Source organism: Pseudorasbora parva, chromosome 6, assembly GCF_024679245.1.
Source record: "Pseudorasbora parva isolate DD20220531a chromosome 6, ASM2467924v1, whole genome shotgun sequence".
Taxonomy (NCBI): Eukaryota; Metazoa; Chordata; class Actinopteri; order Cypriniformes; family Gobionidae; genus Pseudorasbora; species Pseudorasbora parva.
This window is the reverse complement of record NC_090177.1, coordinates 3,401,902-3,425,367: the sequence shown is the minus strand read 5'-3', so window position 1 is coordinate 3,425,367 and position 23,466 is coordinate 3,401,902. Positions and strand designations below refer to the sequence as shown.

The window sequence follows — 23,466 nt, the reverse complement described above, 5'->3', positions numbered from 1 at the left end:
TGTTATGCTATGACAACACTTTTTTTTTTGCAACTTATTGCAATATCGTGATAATATCGTTTATCGTGATAAAACTTCATCAATTAATCGCAACATGAAAAATTGATATCGGCACATGCCTAATCTGAACCACATAAAAAATGTGATAAATCATGAAAATAGCAAATAAAACACACAATTACCCAATATGCTTACAAAATCTTTTAATAATATTTTAATAAAGGTTGCCGAAGCTCTAAAAATGTTCATTGTAATAACTCAAAATTTTAATTTCAATGAACTTAAAATTAAGGCAACCAGGTAACTTTTTTTCTAAATAATTTCTTACAGTGTAGGGGTTATGAGAAAAGAAAAATGGCTATTTTTGCGCATATCTTCTGAACTGTTTGTCAGAAAGTCAACATTGGTTTCTATAGATTCCTCGTGTCATGCCGAATCCGGGGATACTGGATATGTTAGGATCGGATGAACCACCTGACCACCATTTTGAAATTTATTGTATGAGGCCAAGCCCTGAAAGGTCTGTAGCCCCTCTTGTATCTGTTAGTTTCCTATATTATTATTATTATTATTATTATTCCTCCCCTATGGGAGTCAATGGCAGCCCTATGAACTGCGTATCAGAAGTTTTATCTGATCCAGGCATTGAGAATGATCTCACCTGAAGCTGTTAAATATAGCAGTGCATTTATATACAAAATCTTATTTTTGTGTTGATTCTCAGTTGATCAGGCAGGTTTGTAAAATCCCACTGCGATCATTTGAATATACTCCTGGGTTTCTGCTGATACAAAGCCATATGCTAATCGGTTAAGTAACCCTTCAAGATATTGTTTCTTGATGTATATATATATCGTGCTGGGCAACGATTAAAAAACGATTAAAATGTTTAATCGTGATTAATCGCATGATTTTTCTGTGATTAATCGCAGTATGCGCAAAATTCAATAATGAATACAAACGTGTATTGCATACTTTTATTTTAAAAGTGCTGCTATATGAACAAAAGTGCAATGACATATGGTTTCCAAACACTTTAAACAAATAAGGTGCTTTTTACAGCAGTTAAAAGTTAGTAACAGTTACAATATTTCTTGTAAATATCAACTTAAACATTAATTTATTCAAATTAAATTAAATTGGTGGTCTACATATATTGATTGTGTAGTAATATTCTCATCAGTGTTCTGTCAGCTTTAACATCGGCCGACTTAAATCTGCATATTTGTGATATTCACCCCAGGGCGGTATTTAATTTTATAAAGGCCATTTTTTAAAATCGTATTAAATGTATGCATTATCTTTCATGTTAAATTCTTACATTTGATTAATGAATTCAGTTATAATAGTAAAAACACTATAGGCTGTTACCAATCAAATTAAATCATTTAAACTGCAAAAAATACAGCTGCAATAAATAATGTTATAAGATTGATGTTCTCAATAAAACCTGCAATCATACTTTTAAACATAACCGCCAATAGGGGGCAGCGAGTGATCGTCTTCATGAGCGAGTCATTGAGTCGTTTATTCAAATGATTCATTCAAATCACTGAGTCATTTAGTAACAAAACACAGCGCTGAGTGTTGCTTTCTATTTTCGTCTGTGAAATCATGGGTGAAATGGAACAAAAAAGGTTGTATGAATTTAAATTTTAAGTAACTTAAAGCTCAGTTTTCCCTCAGTATGTTTCTTCTGTGAGTTTATATCGCTGCTCAATTGTTTTGATTTCTCCACGAATGTCTCTCACAAAGAGACCGGCAGCGCGAGCCTCAACGCGACTAACGTACCAGAGGCAGAGAGACACTCATCAATCGCTGTTCACATTGAATCTAATAGTAACAACAAAAAAATCGGAATCATTCTCGCGTTTCTGGTTGTAATATATTTTATTTGTCCCAGACAAAGAATGCCAGCCCTTGGCTTCGGCTACAGACAGCGCTGTGTTCTCCTGACCAATGGTTTGTCTGTGTGTGTATTCTCCTGACCAATGGTTTGTCTGTGTGTGTATTCTCCTGACCAATGGTTTGTCTGTGTGTGTATTCTCCTGACCAATGGTTTGTCTGTGTGTGTTTTCTCCTGACCAATGGTTTGTCTGTGTGTGTATTCTCCTGACCAATGGTTTGTCTGTGTGTGTTTTCTCCTGACCAATGGTTTGTCTGTGTGTGTATTCTCCTGACCAATGGTTTGTCTGTGTGTGTATTCTCCTGACCAATGGTTTGTCTGTGTGTGTTTTCTCCTGACCAATGGTTTGTCTGTGTGTGTATTCTCCTGACCAATGGTTTGTCTGTGTGTGTTTTCTCCTGACCAATGGTTTGTCTGTGTGTGTATTCTCCTGACCAATGGTTTGTCTGTGTGTGTATTCTCCTGACCAATGGTTTGTCTGTGTGTGTTTTCTCCTGACCAATGGTTTGTCTGTGTGTGTATTCTCCTGACCAATGGTTTGTCTGTGTGTGTATTCAGAGGCAGAGCAACGGCCTTTCAATATAATAATAAATAACTACGTTAATGCGCGATAAAATAATTGCCGGCATTAATTAATTAATGCGTTAACATGATAATAATGCGTTAAATTGCCCAGCCCTAATATATATATATATATATATATATATATATATATATATATATATATATATATATATATATATATATATATATATATATATATATATATATATATATATAAACAGGTCCTTCTAAAAAAATTGCATATTGTGATAAAGTTCATTATTTTCCATAATGTAATGATAAAAATTAAACTTTCATATATTTTAGATTCATTGCACACCAACTGAAATATTTCAGGTCTTTTATTGTTTTAATACTGATGATTTTGGCAAACAGCTCATGAAAACCCAAAATTCCTGTCTCAAAAAATAAGCATATCATGAAAGGTTCTCTAAACGAGCTATTAACCTAATCATCTGAATCAACTAATGAACTCTAAACACCTGCAAAAGATTCCTGAGGCTTTTAAAAACTCCCAGCCTGGTTCATTACTCAAAACCGCAATCATGGGTAAGACTGCCGACCTGACCGCTGTCCAGAAGGCCATCATTGACACCCTCAAGCGAGAGGGGAAGACACAGAAAGACATTTCTGAACGAATAGGCTGTTCCCAGAGTGCTGTATCAAGGCACCTCAGTGGGAAGTCTGTGGGAAGGAAAAAGTGACGCTGCACAACGAGAAGAGGTGAGCGGACCCTGAGGAAGATTGTGGAGAAGGACCGATTCCAGACCTTGGGGGACCTGCGGAAGCAGTGGACTGAGTCTGGAGGAGAAACATCCAGAGCCGCCGTGCACAGGCGTGAGCAGGAAATGGGCTACAGGTGCCGCATTCCCCAGGTCAAGACACTTTTGGGCTACAGAGAAGCAGCACTGGACTGTTGCTCAGTGGTCCAAAGTACTTTTTTCGGATGAAAGCAAATTTTGCATGTCATTCAGAAATCAAGGTGCCGGAGTCTGGAGGAAGACTGGGGAGAAGGAAATGCCAAAATGCCTGAAGTCCAGTGTCAAGTCCCCACAGTCAGTGATGGTCTGGGGTGCCATGTCAGCTGCTGGTGTGGGTCCGCTGTGTTTTATCAAGGGCAGGGTCAATGCAGCTCGCTATCAGGAGATTTTGGAGCACTTCATGCTTCCATCTGCTGAAAAGCTTTATGGAGATGAAGATTTAGTTTTTCAGCACGACCTGGCACCTGCTCACAGTGCCAAAACCACTGGTAAATGGTTTACTGACCATGGTATTACTGTGCTCAACTCTCCTGACCTGAACCCCATAGAGAATCTGTGGGATATTGTGAAGAGAAAGTTGAGAGACGCGAGACCCAACACTTTGGATGAGCTTAAAGGGGGGGTGAAACACTGTTTCAGTCAATCTCATGTCAATCTTGAGTACCTATAGAGTAGTATTGCATCCTTCATATCTCCGAAAAGTCTTTAGTTTTATTATATTTGTAAAAGAAATATGGGCTGTACCGAGTCTTTCCGGAAAAAAACGAGCGGCTGGAGGCGTATCGAGTGGGCGGAGCTAAAGAATGACGAGCGCGCAAAGTGGTGAGGTCCTCAAGCGTGGAGAAGCCCATGGCTATCGATCTCAGCTAATAGATATGATCCAGAATCATTCGGAGGCTGAAATAGAAGCAACAACAGCAGGACGTCCGTCTCTGTGGTATGGACCGTATTTAGTGGCCTGTCAACATTTGTGTCTTTGCTCTCAGTTTATGAGGACATGATTCGGTTTATGGACTATTGTATGCGACTAAACCTTAGCAGTAGCAAGCAAAACGGTTTTGCACGTCAGACTAGTGTAACGTTATACAGAGAACAGTAACCGAAGCACGCGATCGTGTCGTTTACTGATGTTTACTCACGCGACGATAGCCGACAGCACAGACATTTGAAGCAGTTTTACTCACCGGCTGCTTCCAAAGCAGGACCGAACCTTTATCGCTGGGACTGCTCCGTCAAAAACACACTTCTTGGAGTGTGGAGATCCACTTTGCGATGCGACTGAAGCATTTCTGCGTTCAAATCGGTTCAAATGCAGCGCTGCCTTCCCGGAATGCTGTGCTGAAGCGTTGAAGTCGCTCGACGTCACCCATAGGAATAAAGTGGAGCGCGGCGCGGACTATAACGACAAGTGTTCACGGACGACTGGATCTGCAGCTGAGAGTGTTTATGGGTGTGCATTTCCTCTCTCGCTCTAGTCACGCGCGCGCACCCTACCGGGAGAAGAGCCCGTACGGCCCATACAAGGACCTTCCGCTCTTTATTAACGTCAAGTCGACCCATACTCGAAAAAAAACTCTCCGAAACTTGTGAGGAACCGGAAGGAGTATTTTTGACACAGAAATACTCCATCAAACGTCCAACATTAGTTTCTGAAACTTTGTCTATGTTTAGGATGGAAATCAGAGTCTTTAACAGTGTAAAAAGCTCAGTATGCATGAAACAGCATTTCACCGCCCCTTTAATGCCGCTATTGAAGCATCCTGAGCCTCCATAACACCTCAGCAGTGCCACAGGCTGATCGCCTCCATGCAATTTTTCAGAAAAAAATGATTTCATAGATGTGATTTCCTGCGTTATGGTGCGTTTGAGGCCATGTCCCTTTCCTATACCAAAAAGACCTCAATCCAATCAATGCCAATAGTCTAATAGAGTAGTGGTTATAGAGTAGGGGTAAGACGCATTAAGTTTTGACGCAAATCGATCAGAGGTTCGAATCCGCCTTTTGCCACACTCGCTCTACTCCCTTTCCCCATCACATATCAGATCGGAAAGGTATTTATTTTCAATACAAAAATAGAAACTATTAGAAAAGGGGAAATAACGCGTTTAACATGTTTAATAATAAGCTTCTAGGTTAAGGGGTAGTCAAGGTAAACAGACATGTGCTGAATTAGAGACGATAAAAGTGAGTGGGGCCAATATCATTGGTCTTAAAAAGTGGGTGGGTCTTGTCCCACACACACACAATGGTTCCGACGCCCATGATATATATATATATATATATATATATATATATATATATATATATAAGTTGGGTTCATGAATATTAATCACGTTGACAGCATTTGCTTGAACTGATTTGATGAAATCAAAACAAGGATAGGAAAAGATGAGCGGTAGCCAATGAGATTTCCATTTGCGCATTAGCTCCTGTTTGTTAGGCCTATCTACTGGTTGTTCTTAAAAGCTGAATAATTCTAAATGAACTCTGGTATTTTGACAGGAAAATACAACGTTGCGCGTTGATTCTGCGTGGTAAGATACTGCATGCACACTCTCTCTCTGTCGCTCTCTCGTGCTCGCTCTCTCTCACCAAGACAGACAAAAAATGGCTTTAAGACTAGTCTCTGCTGTCTCACATGACAGCACCTTTGTCCTGTGCGGGTGCAATTCACATGGCAAAATCATGACCACTAAAACTTAAACACTGCACCTTTAACCCTTAAATGCATACCTCAGGTCATTCACTCCTCTCTTACTTATTCTTTTTTTAAAGTTAGACATCAACCTTCTTAGCATTCCTCAATCAATCCATTTTAAACAATATAACAAGAAAAAAATATTGAATCGGTTGCTAACGACCCGAATTAATCAATTAATAAATTAATCTATAATGACGAAATAGGTGCAATTTACCTTTATTCCACAAGGGGACAATGTCTGATATGCAATGATGAATTGACGTTTCACTCATATATGAGTATTATATAACTATTACCTGAGAGAGAAATCGAAACAATAATGATTATAATCAGCAAAACTTGATGGCTCAGTGATTTACAGCAGAGAGCAAGTACTAAACACAATCAAATATTAGTGTCAATGTCACTTGATGATGAATGTGCTCAAAAAACTGTCAGTGATTAAAATATTGATTTTGAAGATGTTGAAAAAGAGTTTGGAGAATAAGCGTGATGGCGAGTCAGATGCTGAATGTAGCCTACTAGTAAACGAGCTCTAACGAGGACAGGAGTTTTATATATTATAGCGACAGCTAGAGACTAGTCCATGTTAAATATAGATCCGTTAACGACCCGAATATGTAAGAATGTTTGGCGAAACGGTCATGCATTTAAGCAAGGATATGCTGTTTTTGTTTAGTTTATTTTTTTTACAGTTTTTTATTGTATTTTTAAATTACCGTCATATTAATTTTCAATCTTATTATTAATTTATTATTTTGAACAGTGTATATCTGCAGCGAATTTTACCTCAGGTTTATGCGTTGGTTCGCTCGCGCGCGGCAAAGATGAGCGAGGTGAGGGATATGAGAGCTTACACAAAAACATTTTCTAATATGTAATGTTAAACTACGAAAACAATTACGCTTGCTTATGTTTGTTAAACTGCTGGTTATGAGGACAATGCGGTTTGAAACGTTATATCGGATTAAGAGAAACGTTATATGAATTTTGACCTAAGTTACTTTACACTTGAACAGTTGCTTAATCGGCATCATAACGATAAGAAAATACGGTTAAATAATGTATAGTTGTTGTACACATTCAAGCTTTTCTTGCCACGTTCAAGTGTGTGTGTGTGTGTGTGTGTGTGTGTGTGACTAGACACGCAAGAGTTGCTGTGGTAACGAACAACAACCGCAACGCGCTGATTTTAGTGGCCTATCTTTTATTTGAGGAAATGGGCTGTTAGATACAGTATGAACTGGTCCTGAATCCTGTTTAATGGTTAACGTTGCTTCAGTGAACGCTCAAGACAAGTCTATTGAAAATCTATAATTAAATATGATATATTATTAGTCTATTGAATATCTATTATCATCTATTATAATAAATCTATTATTATTTTATTATTATTATTAAGTGTAATACAATGATCATAAAGAAAGATAAGCATGTTGCTATCTATTTTATCGGCATGACGTGTGGGATTATGAACGTTATTCATAGATTTAAGCGTTATCTTCAAATGGGGGCGGGGTTAGACTACAAAAATCAGTTACAAAATTTGCGTTACGGTTATAAAATAGTCGTTGCGCATTATATATATATTATATCAGTGGCGATTTCTTTAAGGGAAGCTCGGCTTCGCTTATAATGTCACAAAATTAATAGTCAAATATGTACTATTGTATTAACATTTTATTGACTAAAAATGCGTAGGAAAACAAAAGAAATCATACTAGAAAACATCTCAAAGACGAGTTCGTTCAGAATCAGTTTCTGTGTATATGTGTGTGTGTGTGTATATATATATATATATATATATATATATGTGTATATGTATGTAGGCTATGTGTGAATATAAACATCAGTGTGTGTGTGTATGTAAGGTTATAGAAGTTTTTCTCTCTTTTCCAGTGTGCACAAGTGTGAAACACACTGCCAGTCAGTAGTGGCAATACATTTCGGTTACACTTTATTTTAAGGTGCCATTGTTACAGTGTAATTATATATTTAAGTACTGCGTAATGTTTAGCAAGTACATGGGTTTGGTTGAGGGTTAGTTGCATGTAATTATGCATTACTGTTATTCCTATCGTTAAGGTTACATAAGTAACAAAAACACTGTAAAATAGTGTTCTACATTTCTTACTTCTCCAGCTTTCAGCTGTGGACATTATACAGTATAAAATGAGCAAGAAAGCAGCTTTCGGCTACAGTCAATGAAACTGTAAAAGAGACTGCAAGAGCAAGACATGAAGTACTTCCTTGATATTAGAAAAGACACATCACAGAGTATTTTCATGCATTAAAGGCACCGAGTGAGGGAGGATTTTACAGCAGTGAGATTTGCATGTGCGTTTATTCTCTCAGATTGAGATAGTCGGCAGGAGAAGAGTAGTTCAGGGATTTCGGCGACAGGAAGCGGCTGTAATCGGGACACACAGAAAACGCTTAATTTCACTGCGTCTGTCTTTCATGGTACCTCAGTCATGCGTCAGAGACCAGACTATTCTCCGGGGTCTCGTTGGTCTGCAGTAACGGTGTCATTGGTTTCTCTTGCAGTTGGAGAACGCAAAGCAAACGGCGGTGAAAAACAGCGACTTCGCTTCTTCGACGAGAGAAGAGCTGGCGGGAACCAAACTACGTCTGGAGTCTCAGTCGCTGCAAATCAACAACCTGCACAGACAGGTAAAGATCTGAGGGGTTTCCCTGTATAATCTTGACCATCGCCCACAATATCAGTCAAAAGTCTGGGGTCAGTAAGGTTCTTTTTTTGGCCCATTTGACCAATCAGAGCAGACTAATTACTACAGACTGGGCCAACTGACCAATCAGAGCAGTGCAGAACCATTTCAGACACTGTGAGAAAAGAGCTGATTTGTATTATACATATCACTAACCCAACCACCAGGCCCACCATTAACCCAACCACCAGGCCCACCACTAACCCAACCACCAGGCCAACCTCTAACCCAACCTCCAGGCCCACCACTAACCCAACCTCCAGGCCCACCACTAACCCAACCTCCAGGCCCACCACTAACCCAACCTTCAGGCCCACCACTAACCCAACCTCCAGGCCCACCTCTAACCCAACCTCCAGGCCCACCATTAACCCAACCTCCAGGCCCACCATTAACCCAACCACCAGGCCCACCACTAACCCAACCTCCAGGCCCACCACTAACCCAACCTCCAGGCCCACCACTAACCCAACCTCCAGGCCAACCTCTAACCCAACCTCCAGGCCCACCACTAACCCAACCGCCAGGCCCACCACTAATCCAACCTCCAGGCCCACCACTAATCCAACCTCCAGGCCCACCACTAATCCAACCGCCAGGCCCACCACTAACCCAACCCCCAGGCCCACCACTAACCCAACCCCCAGGCCCACCACTAACCCAACCCCCAGGCCCACCACCAACCCAACCTCCAGGCCCACCACCAACCCAACCGCCAGGCCCACCACTAACCCAACCCCCAGGCCCACCACTAACCCAACCTCCAGGCCCACCACTAATCCAACCTCCAGGCCCACCACTAACCCAACCTCCAGGCCAACCTCTAACCCAACCTCCAGGCCCACCACTAACCCAACCTCCAGGCCCACCACCAACCCAACCTCCTGGCCCACCACCAACCCAACCTCCAGGCCCACCACCAACCCAACCTCCAGGCCCACCACTAACCCAACCTCCAGGCCCACCACTAACCCAACCTCCAGGCCCACCACTAACCCAACCGCCAGGCCCACCACTAACCCAACCCCCAGGCGCACCACCAACCCAACCGCCAGGCCCACCACTAATCCAACCGCCAGGCCCACCACTAACCCAACCGCCAGGCCCACCACTAACCCAACCTCCAGGCCCACCACCAACCCAACCTCCAGGCCCACCGCCAACCCAACCGCCAGGCCCACCACCAACCCAACCGCCAGGGCCACCACTAACCCAACCGCCAGGCCCACCACTAACCCAACCGCCAGGCCCACCACTAACCCAACCGCCAGGCCCACCACTAACCCAACCTCCAGGCCCACCACTAACCCAACCTCCAGGCCCACCACTAACCCAACCGCCAGGCCCACCACTAACCCAACCCCCAGGCGCACCACCAACCCAACCGCCAGGCCCACCACTAACCCAACCCCCAGGCACACCACCAACCCAACCGCCAGGCCCACCACTAATCCAACCGCCAGGCCCACCTCTAACCCAACCTCCAGGCCCACCTCTAACCCAACCGCCAGGCCCACCACTAACCCAACCGCCAGGGCCACCACTAACCCAACCGCCAGGCCCACCTCTAACCCAACCAGGCCCAGCCAGGCCCACCACTAAATAACCCAACCACCAGGCCAACCTGGCCCCGCCCCTTTGCTCTGAAATGAGGAGTCTTATGCTGTGTATAAGCGCTGAATGTTGGTCGTGTGTTGGTCAGAATTCGGCGCTGGAGGCTCGTGTTCAGGAGCTGGAGCAGATGCTGGACCGCGAGAGGCAGTCGCACCAGCATCGGCTCTCCCAGAAGGAGCAGGAGATGGCGGACCTGAGGCAGAAGATGCAGGAGCAGCTGGAGGAATATCAGAACCTGCTGGACGTCAAGCTCATGCTGGACATGGAGATCAACGCCTACCGGAAGATGCTGGAGGGCGAAGAGAAGCGGTGAGGCCTCTTTGATCCTAGTGAGTGGGTGGGTCGGTCGGTCAGTGAGTGTGTGATTCAGTGGGTGAGTGAGTCAGTGGGTGAGTCGGTCAGTCAGTCAGTCAGTGAGTGAGTCGGTCAGTAAGTGATTTAGTCGTTCAGTCAGTCGGTCAATGAGTGAGTCGGTGGGTGAGTGAGTCAGTGGGTCAGTCGGTCAGTGAGTGAGTCGGTGGGTGAGTGAGTCAGTGGGTCAGTCAGTCGGTGAGTGAGTAGGTCAGTGAGTGATTGAGTGAGTCGGTCGGTCAGTGAGTGGGTGAGTCGGTCAGTCAGTCGGTGAGTGAGTCGTCAGTGAGTGATTGAGTCGGTCGGTCAGTGAGTGGGTGAGTCGGTGGGTAAGTGAGTGGGTCAGTGAGTGAGTCGGTGGGTCGGTGGGTCAGTGGTTGAGTCGGTCGGTCGGTCAGTGAGTGAGTGAGTCGGTCAGTCAGTTTGTGAGTGAGTCGGTCAGTATGTGAGTGAGTCGTTCAGTCAGTGAGTGGGTCGGTCAGTGAGTGTGTCGGTTTTTGAGTGAGTGAGTTGTTAAGTCAGTCAGTGAGTGAGTGAGTCGGTCAGTCGGTTGATGAGTCAGTTGGTCAGTGAGTCAGTCGGTCAGTAGGCGTTTCTCAATGTCAAGGAAGGATCCTCGGAAGCCAGAATTCTAAGGATGCTACGTCAGCGACATCCGACGAAGGACTGTTCCAATGTCGAGGATCCTCGAATTTCAACCAAGGACTGAGTCCTTCGTTCGAAAAATATGTCATATACAGGAAAGGATGCATATGAGTAGCCTTCGCGCACGTCACGTTCTCAAATCACCCACAATCCTATGCGCGCAGCTTTGCTATCAGACGTTCCCGGAGTCGGACTCGGAGCGTGAACGGGGCAAATATGCTTGTATCGGGGTTTGTAGATGGGAAGTAAGGAGGCGGGAATCGGCAAACGTTCAACAACTTTATAATAGCCCCCTCACGGGCGACTGCCCGCACACACATAATAAAACATAAACAAACCATAACAAAGTCCAGGCCTAGTCCTTCCACGCTCCTCCAATTATACTCCCGTCACTGCCGTGAGCCGAGACCGGTGTGGCGATCAGCTGCCGCTCATTATCACTCCACCGGCCCGCTCTCACGGTCCCTTACCTCGCTGCTTGCCACAATGTTTTTATTTACGTTACCAAACATTTGTTATAACTGTAGTAAATATAAGTAAAGTTTAACGTTTAAATACCGGTACAAAATACTACTGTATTGGTATTTAAAAAATACAAATAACGTTATTGATGGCCAACGGACCTTTTCACTGACGCAATGACGTGCACTTGCTAGCCTGTTCCATTTACGTGTTCTCCGAATGCTTAAGAGGAGCCTCGCCTAGCCTCTGAAGGAAGTGACTTGGAAGGATCCGTCCTTCCAAGGAAGCATCCTTGACATTGAGAAACGCCTAGTATGTGGGTCGGTCGGTGAGTCAGTCGTTCTGTCAGTCGGTGAGTGGGTCGGTCGGTCAGTGAGTGAGTCGGTTGGTGAGTGAGTGAGTGAGTCGGTCGGTCGGTCAGTATGTGAGTGAGTCAGTTGGTGAGTGAGTGAGTCAGTCGGTGAGTGAGTGAGTCAGTCGGTCAGTAAATGAGTCAGTCGGTCAGTATGTGAGTGAGTCGGTCAGTGAGTGAGTGAATCAGTCGGTCAGTGTATGAGTCGGTCAGTGAGTGAATGGGTCGGTCGGTCAGTGAGTGAATGGGTCGGTCGGTCAGTGAGTGAGTGAGTGGGTCGGTTGGTCAGTAAGTATGTCAATGAGTGAGTCAGTCGGTCGGTATGGGAGTCGGTTAGTGAGTGAGTCGGTCAGTCGGTGAGTCAGTAAATCGGTTAGTCAGTCAGTCTGTTTGATGCACGCTTCTCCTCCCAGACTAAATCTGTCGCCGAGTCCGATCCAGCCGTCGGCCGTCTCTCGGACTCATGCTCAGCCGGCGCGGAAGAGCTGGGGGAAGAAACGCAAGCACGAGGGCACAAGCTCAGGACTCTCCCCAAACTACAAACTTTCCCAGCATTCCTCTTCTCGCGGAAACGTGTCCATCGACGAGATCGACCTGCAAGGCCACTTCATCAAGCTCAAGAACAACTGCGACACGGTACGACCAGGAGCCCTTATATCAGAGTTCATTAGAGAGAGTTTATTCATGTTTCTAATTGTTTAGCTCTATATTTTCCCTATTTATTTAAGTAATTTTGTCTTTTTTTAAAATGTAGTTTTTAATAATGTTTTGAAAATGAAAAACATAAAAATAATGCAAAACATTTAGTTTGTGTTTTTAGTTTTTTTGTCTATAGTGTCATTCATAAAATTATAATTTGTATTAATATTTACCTTTTTTGTTTTCATTTTAACGTTTTAGCAATTTTTTAAAATTTGTTTTTAAAACATCTGTGGTTTTTATTAAATCTAAGTACAAAAATGAAAAATAATAAACTTGTATAGACATATTTAAAATTAATAAAAAAGACAAACAAACAAACAACAAAATTACTAAAACCAACTAAAGATTTTGAATATACTTCAGTAATCCTGTTGTATTTGTCATTTTTATGTAAAGTCTATAAATATTTTTTATTAATGTGTTTAAACTATTTGTTTTTCATTTTCAAAACATTAATAATAACTATAGACATATTTTAAAAACTCACAAAAGCACGACTAGAAACGACTAAAGTTTTTACAACATTTTAGTTTTTTGTAATATTTAGAATTTGCTTTGTTTTAAAGGTTTAGTATGTTTTGAAATATAAAAAAATATTAATATAAATTATTGGACATTTACAATTACAAACGCACAATAACATTTACCAAAACTTTAAAAAGTTTGATTATTTAAAAAAAAAATATTAATCAGTTTTTTGAATGTCTGTATGGATTTGTGATTAGTAAACTAATCTAAACAAATTAGTAATGTTGCCTTGGCAACTAACTGAAAAAATAGAGCGTAACAAACATGTTTTAAGGTTTAAATGAACAAAAATAACCCTAGAAAAATAATCAAAACACAAGTATTCATGCTAGAAACTTTGGTGCAAACATCAGATGACCATGTGACTGTGTTCGTGCCCTGATGGCTGTAAAGCAGAAGCTCATCTTACGGTCGTTAAGCAGAGGTGGACAAAGTACACAACTTCATTACTTGAGTAAAAGTACTGCTGGTTTAATATTACTCCGTTACAAGTGAAAGTTGCAAAAACAGATTTTTACCTAAGTAAAAGTACAGAAGTATGTGTTATTTAAAAAGACTTAAGTATGAAAGTAATTTTCCTTTATGTCAAAACATTTGTATTATTATTGTATAAATGCACATTATGCCATCAAGGTTTAAGTGACGCTCCATCTGACATACTAGCATACGACTAACTTAAACTCATTTAAATGCTTGTAGAAAAGTTACAAAAGTCTGTTGGACCCGTTTTCCTTTTTTATCGAAAGAAAAATATGATTAATTATTTTTTCAAACTGAGACTCATTGGCCTTGGCTCATTTTCTGTGAGGAATATATATCAGAACACATTTTCAATGACCACACACTGTACACCCCCCCTACACATTTATATTACACACAGGATAGGATGTTCAGGTCTACTGGACCCGGGGCTAATAAAAGTGTGGGAATTGTAGGTCCTGTTTACCTTTTCTCTGTCCTTCTCCTGTCAGGGCTGCTGTTAGTGTGTGTGTGTTCATGTATATGGTTTATGAGGACACAAATGTGTATAATGGCATGGGTATTACAACCTAAACATGGTTTAGGACGATTTCTGTGTCCTCATACTAAAACATACTAAATGGTGTTTTTTGAAATTCAAAAAATGCCAAAAGTTTTCTGTGATGGGCAGGTTTAGGGGTAGGGTTAGTGTAGGGGGATAGATTATACAGTTTGAGCATTAGAAAAACCGGTATGCCTATAGAGAGTAACCATACACCACATATCCAAGTGTGCCTATATGAATGTGTGGTTGCGTGCATGTGTGTGTGTGTTATGGTTGTGTGTGTGTGTTTGTGTGTGTGTGTGAGAGAGAGATTGTGTGTAAGTGTGAGAGAGTAGCTACAAGAGTGAGTTTTGTTTCTACCCCTGCCGTTCCCACATGAGGTTGCAATTCTTAAATGTGATCTAACAAAGGTAAAGAGAAAATATTAACCATATATGCTGTTTATATTGCTTGTAATTGGGATGAAGTAAACATCTGTTGAGTATTTTAACATAACATTTTTGATTTTGTTGAATTAAAAACCCAAAAATGCAGCGGGTCCACCAGACCCACGAACACTGGCTGTGTAACAAAAATATGAACACCACACAAGGGTTTTAAAGAAGAAAAAAATCATCCACTGACTTTCAAAGCTGCTACAGAAACGACTTTCGACTTCGAGGACCTTGATAGAAATGTAGTGGAGTAAAAAGTTAGATATTTGTCTTTCAAATGTAATAAAGTCATGAGTTTACAGAAAAAAGTAAAGTACAGATACTCAAAAAGTGAACTTAAGTACAGTACTCGAGTAAATGTACTTAGTTACTGTCCATCTCTGTTGTTCAGTGTGTGTGTGTGTGGCTGTGATTTCAGGATCAGGCTCTGGGCGGCTGGCTGCTGAGAAAGAGTGAAGCGAATGCGCCGGACATCGTCTTCCAGATCCCCTCGCCGTGTGTGCTGAGCGCTGGCCAGACGCTGACGGTAAATGCGGTGGAAACACGGTTAAAGGTCCACTGAAGTGCCTTGAAACGCGCCGCATTATTCAATGTGTTGACGTGATTTCCCCTGAAACGGCTCCAGCTGTTAGCAGCTCCTCCCCTTTTTTGAAACAGCCAATAGTGTTTCGTGTAGTACAGTTTGACTAGAGCGCAAGAGCGGACCTTTCTCTGTTTGGTAAACTAACCTTGTATCATAGTCTCCTCCATATCGCTTTGAAATGCAGCGTTCTGTGCAGAATTCAAACGGGTCGATTATGTTTTGTTGTCTGCGCCGACTCGCGCATATGATCCGCGCTGCGCTCTCGTGTCTGTAGTCTAAATTTAGACCAGAGCCATTGGGGTGTGTGTGCTGCTGCGGTGTGTGAAACTAACGTGAAAACAGACTTTATTCGCTTCAAATGAAAGCATTTACACTGAATCGTTTCCTAACACATATATAGTGTGCTGTGTGCCTTTCACCATGTAGAAATCAGTAAATGTGTGTTAACAACTGACCGATTTCAGCCGCAGCTTCGGCAGTGTAGGGGGCGGCCTTTAGATTCTAGAGAGCATTCTGATTGGACAGATTTGACAAGAAGGTGAAGTCTGCGATGATGTCACCAAAATTTGAGATTCGTTTTAACAGAAGTGAGAGACTGTACATTTTGAATGCTTATCTCCTAAATGCAAATTTTGTCATAGTTTTGGAACACACCAGCTTATTCATTACTTTAAGGCTAACACAGTCATACTAAAAGCTAAAAAACTTCAATTTTGATTTCAGTGGACCTTTAATGTGAGCTGAGGGTGTGTGTGTGTGTGTGTGTGTGTGTGTGTGTGTGTGTGTGTGTGTGTGTGTGTGTGTGTGTGTGTGTGTGTGTGTGTGTGTGTGTGTGTGTGTGTGTGTGTGTGTGTGTGTGTGTGTGCCCTGTGATTAGATCTGGGCCGCGGGTGCCGGGCCGGAGCAGATGCTTGCGGCTGGAGATTTAGTCCTGAGGACCCATGAGACGTGGGGCCCGTTCGGGGAAGTCCGAGTCTGCCTGCTGAACCCACAGAATGAGGTGAGAGCATTGGGGAACTTTACAGTCATGGACAGAGCTCGACACTTGTCTGTGATTTTTTGACGGGGCAGTGAAAGAGAATTTTACTTGCCCGACTGGACAAGTGGATTAAAACGGCAATAACAAAAAATAACTTGCGAATCACCAAAATGCCAGAATGATCATTAGTTTAGTGTAAGTGGCGATGGATAGTGGATAATAGTGTAATATATAATGAACTGAAGGTGGCGCTGTTGAAGGTAGGAGGACAAATATAACACAAAGATACAGATACAAACAGTGCTTTACGTTTAAGTACGCTATTGTTATTTTTTTCCAGTTGTTGTGGTTTGATGGTGTAGTATTTGATATTTATATTTTTCTGTTTGAATTAAGATTATTTTTCTCACCCCATTGGTAGATTATTTAGCTTATTTTAAGCAAAAACTTTTTCCCCCCCCTAAACAAGACAATTACTTTTGCAGATGTTTGGACTAGAAACAAGACAAAATGACTAGGCAATAAGAGCATATTTTGCAGTGTATAATAGGTTGCTCTCACTTTAAATACCTACTACAGTAATGCACGGTCGGAACCAATACTGTCACACGTCCCCAAACTTATTCACTCAAGACATAACCGCCAAGACGGACATTTAGGCATAACCATGGGTGTATTTGATTTTGATTATTCAAGGGCATTAAGCCTATATAGAGCAGATCTGTATACTCGTGAGCGCTGAATCCTCAGCCAGTCTGACATCAGTCCGTGTGTCAGTAGCGAATTGACTTTGTGGTATACAGCGCTTTTATTAAAGGGTTAGTTCACCCAAAAATGAAATGTCATGAACTCCTCCCCCTAATGTCGCTCCACACCCGTAAGACCTCCGTTCATCTTCACACACAGTTTAAGATATTTTATATTTAGTCCGAGAGCGTATGCAAGTGTATGCACACTATACTGTCCATGTCCAGAAAGGGAATAAAAACATCATCACAGTAGTCCATATGAGACATCAGTGGGTTAATTAGAGTCTCTTGAAGCATCAGAAATACATTTGGGTCCAAAAATAACAAAAACTACGACTTCATTCAGCATTGTCTTCTCTTCAGGGTTCCTCCAATAAGATTCAAACGGTTATGAATCAGTGAATCGATCAATGATTCGGATCGCCAATGTCACGTTATTTCAGCAGTTTGACACGTGATCTGTTTGAATCTTTATTTGAGGTTTGAAAACAAACGCAGAAGAGAAGACGGATGTTGAATGGACATGGACAGTATAGTGTGCATACACTTGCATACCCTCTCGGACTAAATATAAAATATCTTAAACTGTGTGTGAAGATGAACGGAGGTCTTACGGGTGTGGAACGACATTAGGGGGAGGAATGGTAAATGGACTGCATTTATATAGCGCTTTTAACAGACCCTAAGGCCATCCAAAGCGCTTTACATTTTTGCCTCACATTCACCCATTCATACACCGATGGCGATGTCAGCCATGTAAGGCGCCATCCAGCTCGTCTGGAGCAGCTGGGGTTAGGTGTCTTGCTCGTGGACACCTCGACACTTGGTCTGGTGGAACCGGGGATCGTACCACCAACCTTTTCGGTTTGTAGACAACCTACATGAACCACTGAGCCACTGCCGCCCCTAAGGCAGGAGATAATGACATTTCATTTTTGGGTGAACTAACCCTTTAACTCTTTTTAGTTTTATTTTTTTAGTGTTATCGGACATATCATACTTTTATTTGGTCATTCATCCATCTTGAGTAATCAATTCGCCCGGTCCATGGCACTTATGCGAGACGTCAGGTGAGATTGATTGACTTTAACTTTCACACAGACCATACTGCACCACAACGTCTGTATCCTCATGAAAACAATGTATTACAGCTTCAAATAAATTACAGAGTTTAATTAGATAATTTATTTTTTGTTATTTTAAATTATTTTTTGTGATTATTTTGCGGTGAAATGACAAATTATACAGAATAGCAAAAAAAAATGACATTTTGCGTTGTATTCAGCGATCGCGGAATCACGAAAAACTGGAGGGACTGGTAAATGTTTCCAGTATGTACTTCACTCTCTAAAATGACCATATGAAAATGAGTGATAACTGAGTGTGTGTGTGTGCAGGAGACAGCAGAGTATTGTCTGGTGTGTGTTCAGGGGAAAGCGGATGAGGATCAGGACTGTGGTGAAAACATCCCGACCCGTGACGTTCACCTGCGCCGACAGGTAAACCAGTGGAGATCTTGAAACGCAGCGACCAAAAGAGTCCCATGACACTATCTAATAGATTTCAGTCTGATCAGACATCTTTCTACGTTATTCTCTGTTTGTTTCAATAAGAGCAGCTCAAACAGTAGATGATAGCATCGCCAGCATCGTGCTCAGTGTTCCCAGACAATGCATGAACTCATAAAATGTTTGCTTTGAATGCAATGCAAGTCATTTTAGATAAAAGCATCTGCCAAATCAACACCCCAGAAACTACAAATCAACACTAAAAACCACATAGCAACGTCCCAACAGCCACCTAGATCACCATAGCAACGCCCTGGTAACCAATCAGAACACCCTTGTAGCCAAAACATCATAGAAGCAACCCCCCAGATCACCAGAGCAACTACATAGTAATGCTGCGACACCCACCCAGAACACCATAGCAATGACCAGAAGACTGCCCAGAACACACTAAAACCCACATAGCAACACCCTGGCAACCACCCAGATCACCATAACTAACACACAGCAATGCCCTGACACCCACTCGTAACACAATAGCAATGCCTTGACAACCAATCCGATCACAATACCAACCAAAACACCTTAGAAACAACCCAGCAACCACCCACAATGCCACATAGCAACACCCTGGCAACCACCCAGATCATCATAACTAACACACAGCAATTACCTTGACACCCACTTAGAACACAATAGCAATGCCCTGGCAACCAATCCGATCCAAATAGCAACTAAAACACCTAAGAAACAACCCAGCAACCACACATAATGCCACATAGCAACACCCTGGCAACCACCCAGTTGACCATAACTAACACATAGCAATGACCTTGACACCCACTTAGAACACAATAGCAATGCACTGGCAACCAATCCGATCACAATAGCAACCAAAACACAATAGAAACAACCCAGCAACCATGCAGAATGCCACATAGCAACACCTTAGCAACCACCCAGATCACCATTACTAACACATAGCAACAGGGGCGTGGGACTGGGGGGATAAAGGGTACTGAGTAACCAGGGCCCAAGGCAGGGAAGTCCGTTTTCTATACATACACATACATGGTACGGGGGCCCAGCAAGATGGTTTGTACCCAGGGCCCAAAATTTGGTGCTACACCCCTGCATAGCAATGACTTTGACACCCACTTAGAACACCATAGCAATGCCCTGGCAACCAATTCGATAACAATAGCAACCAAAACACCTTAGAAACAACCCAGCAACCATGCAGAATGCCACATAGCAACACCTTGGCAACCACCCAGATCACCATAACTAACACCCACTTAGAACACAATAGCAATGCCCTGGCAACCAATCCGATCACAATAGCAACCAAAAAGCCTTAGAAACAACCCACCCAAAATACCATAGCAACACCATGGGTACCACCCAGAACACCATAGCAACACCATGGGTACCACCCACAACACCATAGCAACACCATGGGTACCACCCACAACACCATAGCAACGGCCCAGCAACGGCTCAAAACACCCTAAAAACCCTTTTTGTTATTGTTTCTTTGCCTTTGTTTTGTAAAAGCCTAAAAGAAGAAAAAAGAAATGTTGTTCCCTCTCCTGATCCAGAAGCGTCTCTAGGTGAGATGGATCCAGTCATCCGTCTTTATCGCTGTTTGTGCTTAGCTTTAGTGATTTAAAGGGTTAGTGCTGTACTAGTGTAAATTTGCATCTCCGTCAGTCTGAGGCGTATTAATTTTGTTATTAAAAAGCAAACAAGCGAGCCCAGCCCAATACATTACTTTCCATAAAAAGTAACTAAGTAAAGCAATGTTACTTTAAGGAGTCAGGGCTCGACATTAAGTCGGTCATTCACTTGTCCAAGTAAAAAATTAGCTTGTCCTTAAAAAAGTTTGATTTTTTTTGTGTGCGTTGTAAATATGATTTATTCTAAAGCATATTCTCACCCGTGCTCAATCAGCTGTGGCATATTTTAAATCTGCATATTTGTGATATTTTTACCTTTTATAAAGGCCATTTTTACCCTAATTTTATTAAATATAGGCTATGCTTCAGGTTTCATATTATATTCTTAAATTTGATCTATACATTAAATTAAAATATGACACTATAGGGCTGTTACCAATCAAATTAAATGTGTCAGTCACTGAAAAATTTCAACTATATTAAATAATTTGATGAGATTTGTATTTTTGAATAAACAAGAATTGTTGGAAAGTATGTTTAAACATGAAACTAAACCACCAGTAGGTGGCAGCAGGTGAGTCTTAATGAGTGAGTCATTGAATCGATTCATTCAAACGATTCATTTAAACACAATCATTGAGTCACACACACAAACACACACTGAGATGCGTTGCGGTTCTGCTGTGTGTGACCCATTTTCGCTGCTGAAACAGACCAAAAACAGTCAGTATTGCATCTTAAATGTAAGTGACTTGATGTTAATGAATTGTTTATGGATCTGTCGTATATGAAATCAGTGTCATCTTCAGTCGTGATGGTATTCAGGAAAACACTCTTGGTTGTGTGATGCTGTTTAACTGTATCATATGTTATAAATATAATAACTGCACATTGTGAATGTTTAGCTCAGTTTCTCAGTGTGAGCGGCGCTCATGTTGTGATTTCTCCTCCAGAGGCTGCGCGAGCTCAACAGCGCCACCTTCAGTTCATTATATATTACACTATTATCCACTATCCATCGCCACTTACACTAAACTAATGATCATTCTGGCATTTTGGTGATTCGCTAGATATTTTTTTGTCACTGGCGTTTTAATCCTCTTGTCCTGAGCGACCATTAATGTCGAGCCCTGGTAGTAATGCATTACTTTAACAGTAAGCTTCCCCAACACTGGTTGTAGACTGAAAACAGATGTTCAGCTCATTTGTCCTGTAACCATGTAGACACAAATTCCTGTGATAAAGGTACCAAACGGAAACAAGGAGTCGAAACGGCTCTCAGGAAAGCGAGCAATACGGAACTAAAAATATGCATTTCATTATTACAGTCGTAAGCATAACTGTTTCACAGCTCAGTAAGTTCAAAATGTGTTAAGATGATGAACATGATGGCGACGATGATGTATTAGTGAACATCCAAAGCCGCAGTTAAAGGGTTAGTTCACCCAAAAATGAAATGTCTGTCATTAACTCCTCCCCCTAATGTCGCTCCACACCCGTAAGACCTCCGTTCATCTTCACACACAGTTTAAGATATTTTATATTTAGTCCGAGAGCGTATGCAAGTGTATGCACACTATACTGTCCATGTCCAGAAAGGGAATAAAAACATCATCACAGTAGTCCATATGAGACATCAGTGGGTTAATTAGAGTCTCTTGAAGCATCAGAAATACATTTGGGTCCAAAAATAACACAAACTACGACTTTATTCAGCATTGGCTTCTCTTCCGAGTTTGTGTTCAATCCTCAAATAAAGATTCAAACGGTTATGAATCAGCGAATCGATCAATGATTCGGATCGTGTGTCAAACTGCTGAAATCACAAGACATTGGGGATCCGAATCATTGACCGATTCACTGACTCATAACCGTTTGAATCTTTATTTGAGGATTGAAAACAAACGCGGAAGAGAAGCCAATGCTGACTAACGCCTGTTTCACACCAAGCGTGAGCAGCACTTCAGCGTAACTACACCGTGACTGCAGCTGCAGACGCGCGAGAGTATTCACACTGGAAGCGTTGGTGCAGCGTCACAGCAGCGGCTCCCACAATGATAGAGCCTATACCTGTCTGAGTATTAAATACTAAACTAAAATAAATTATTATATTTTCTGGCTAGTTTACTTTACTTTTTATAATACTTTCACCCAAACTGAATAATTAAAACAAGTTTAAATGGGTAAATCTTCTACAGATGATTTTTATTCTCCAGTTATTGTTAAAACACACCACATGTGCTTCTTGTGTGCATTTTGAGCGCTTTTGTGATATTATATTTATTTTGTCCATCAAAAGTGTGCTTTCACTTTACACCGTGACTGCAGCTGCAGACCGAGAGCCTTTACCTGTCTGAGTATTAAATACTAAACTAAACGAAAGTTTTTTTATTTTCTGGCTAGTTTACTTTATTTTTTATAATCATAACCATACTTTCACCCAAACTGAATAATCAAAACGAGTTTAAATTGCTAAAATCTTCCACAGATATTTTTTATTCTTCGTTTTCTTCTGACATACTCCAGTTATTGTTCAAATACACTACACGTGCTTCCTGTGTGCATTTTAGGCACTTTTTGTGTGAAATCACATTTATTTTGTCCTTTAAAAGTGTGCTTTCACTTTAATTGAGCGTCAGGAGCGTCAGCAGCGCAGCAAAAATAGGCTCGCAGCCGAACCCCCGCTTCACTGCTGCTCACGCGACGCTCCTGCTCCCGGTGTGAATGCACTCACTGATTAACATGGGTGCCGGAAAAAATACGCGCTGCTCACGCTTGCGGTGTGAAACGGCCGTAAAGTCGTAGTTTTTGTTATTTTTGGACCCAAATGTATTTCGGATGCTTCAAGAGACTCTAATTAACCCACTGATGTCTCATATGGACTACTGTGATGATGTTTTTATTCCCTTTCTGGACATGGACAGTATAGTGTGCATACACTTGCATACGCTCTCGGACTAAATATAAAATATCTTAAACTGTGTGTGAAGATGAACGGAGGTCTTACGGGTGTGGAGCGACATTAGGGAGAGGAGTTAATGACAGACATTTCATTTTTGGGTGAACTAACCCTTTAACTGCGGCTTTGGATGTTCACTAATACATCATCGTCGCCATCATGTTCATCATCTTAACACATTTTGAACTTACTGAGCTGTGAAACAGTTATGCTTACGACTGTAATAATGAAATGC

The 23,466-nt window shown here is 41.8% G+C and overlaps 1 protein-coding gene across 3 annotated transcripts in view; it reads left to right on the top strand.

Moving 5' to 3' along the window:
• Positions 1 to 23,466, top strand: part of lmnl3 (lamin L3) — a 53,905-nt gene that overhangs the window by 23,601 nt on the left and 6,838 nt on the right. For 2 of the 3 annotated variants that reach the window (XM_067445375.1, XM_067445378.1), the window contains exons 5-10: positions 8,481 to 8,606; positions 10,365 to 10,585; positions 12,500 to 12,722; positions 15,193 to 15,300; positions 16,235 to 16,357; positions 18,483 to 18,584. In XM_067445375.1, the coding sequence (XP_067301476.1) occupies positions 8,481 to 8,606; positions 10,365 to 10,585; positions 12,500 to 12,722; positions 15,193 to 15,300; positions 16,235 to 16,357; positions 18,483 to 18,584 (903 nt within the window). Of the gene's footprint in view, positions 1 to 8,480; positions 8,607 to 10,364; positions 10,586 to 12,499; positions 12,723 to 15,192; positions 15,301 to 16,234; positions 16,358 to 18,482; positions 18,585 to 20,150; positions 20,207 to 23,466 lie in introns of all 3 variants that reach the window. The other variant, XM_067445376.1, reaches the window with a different exon arrangement.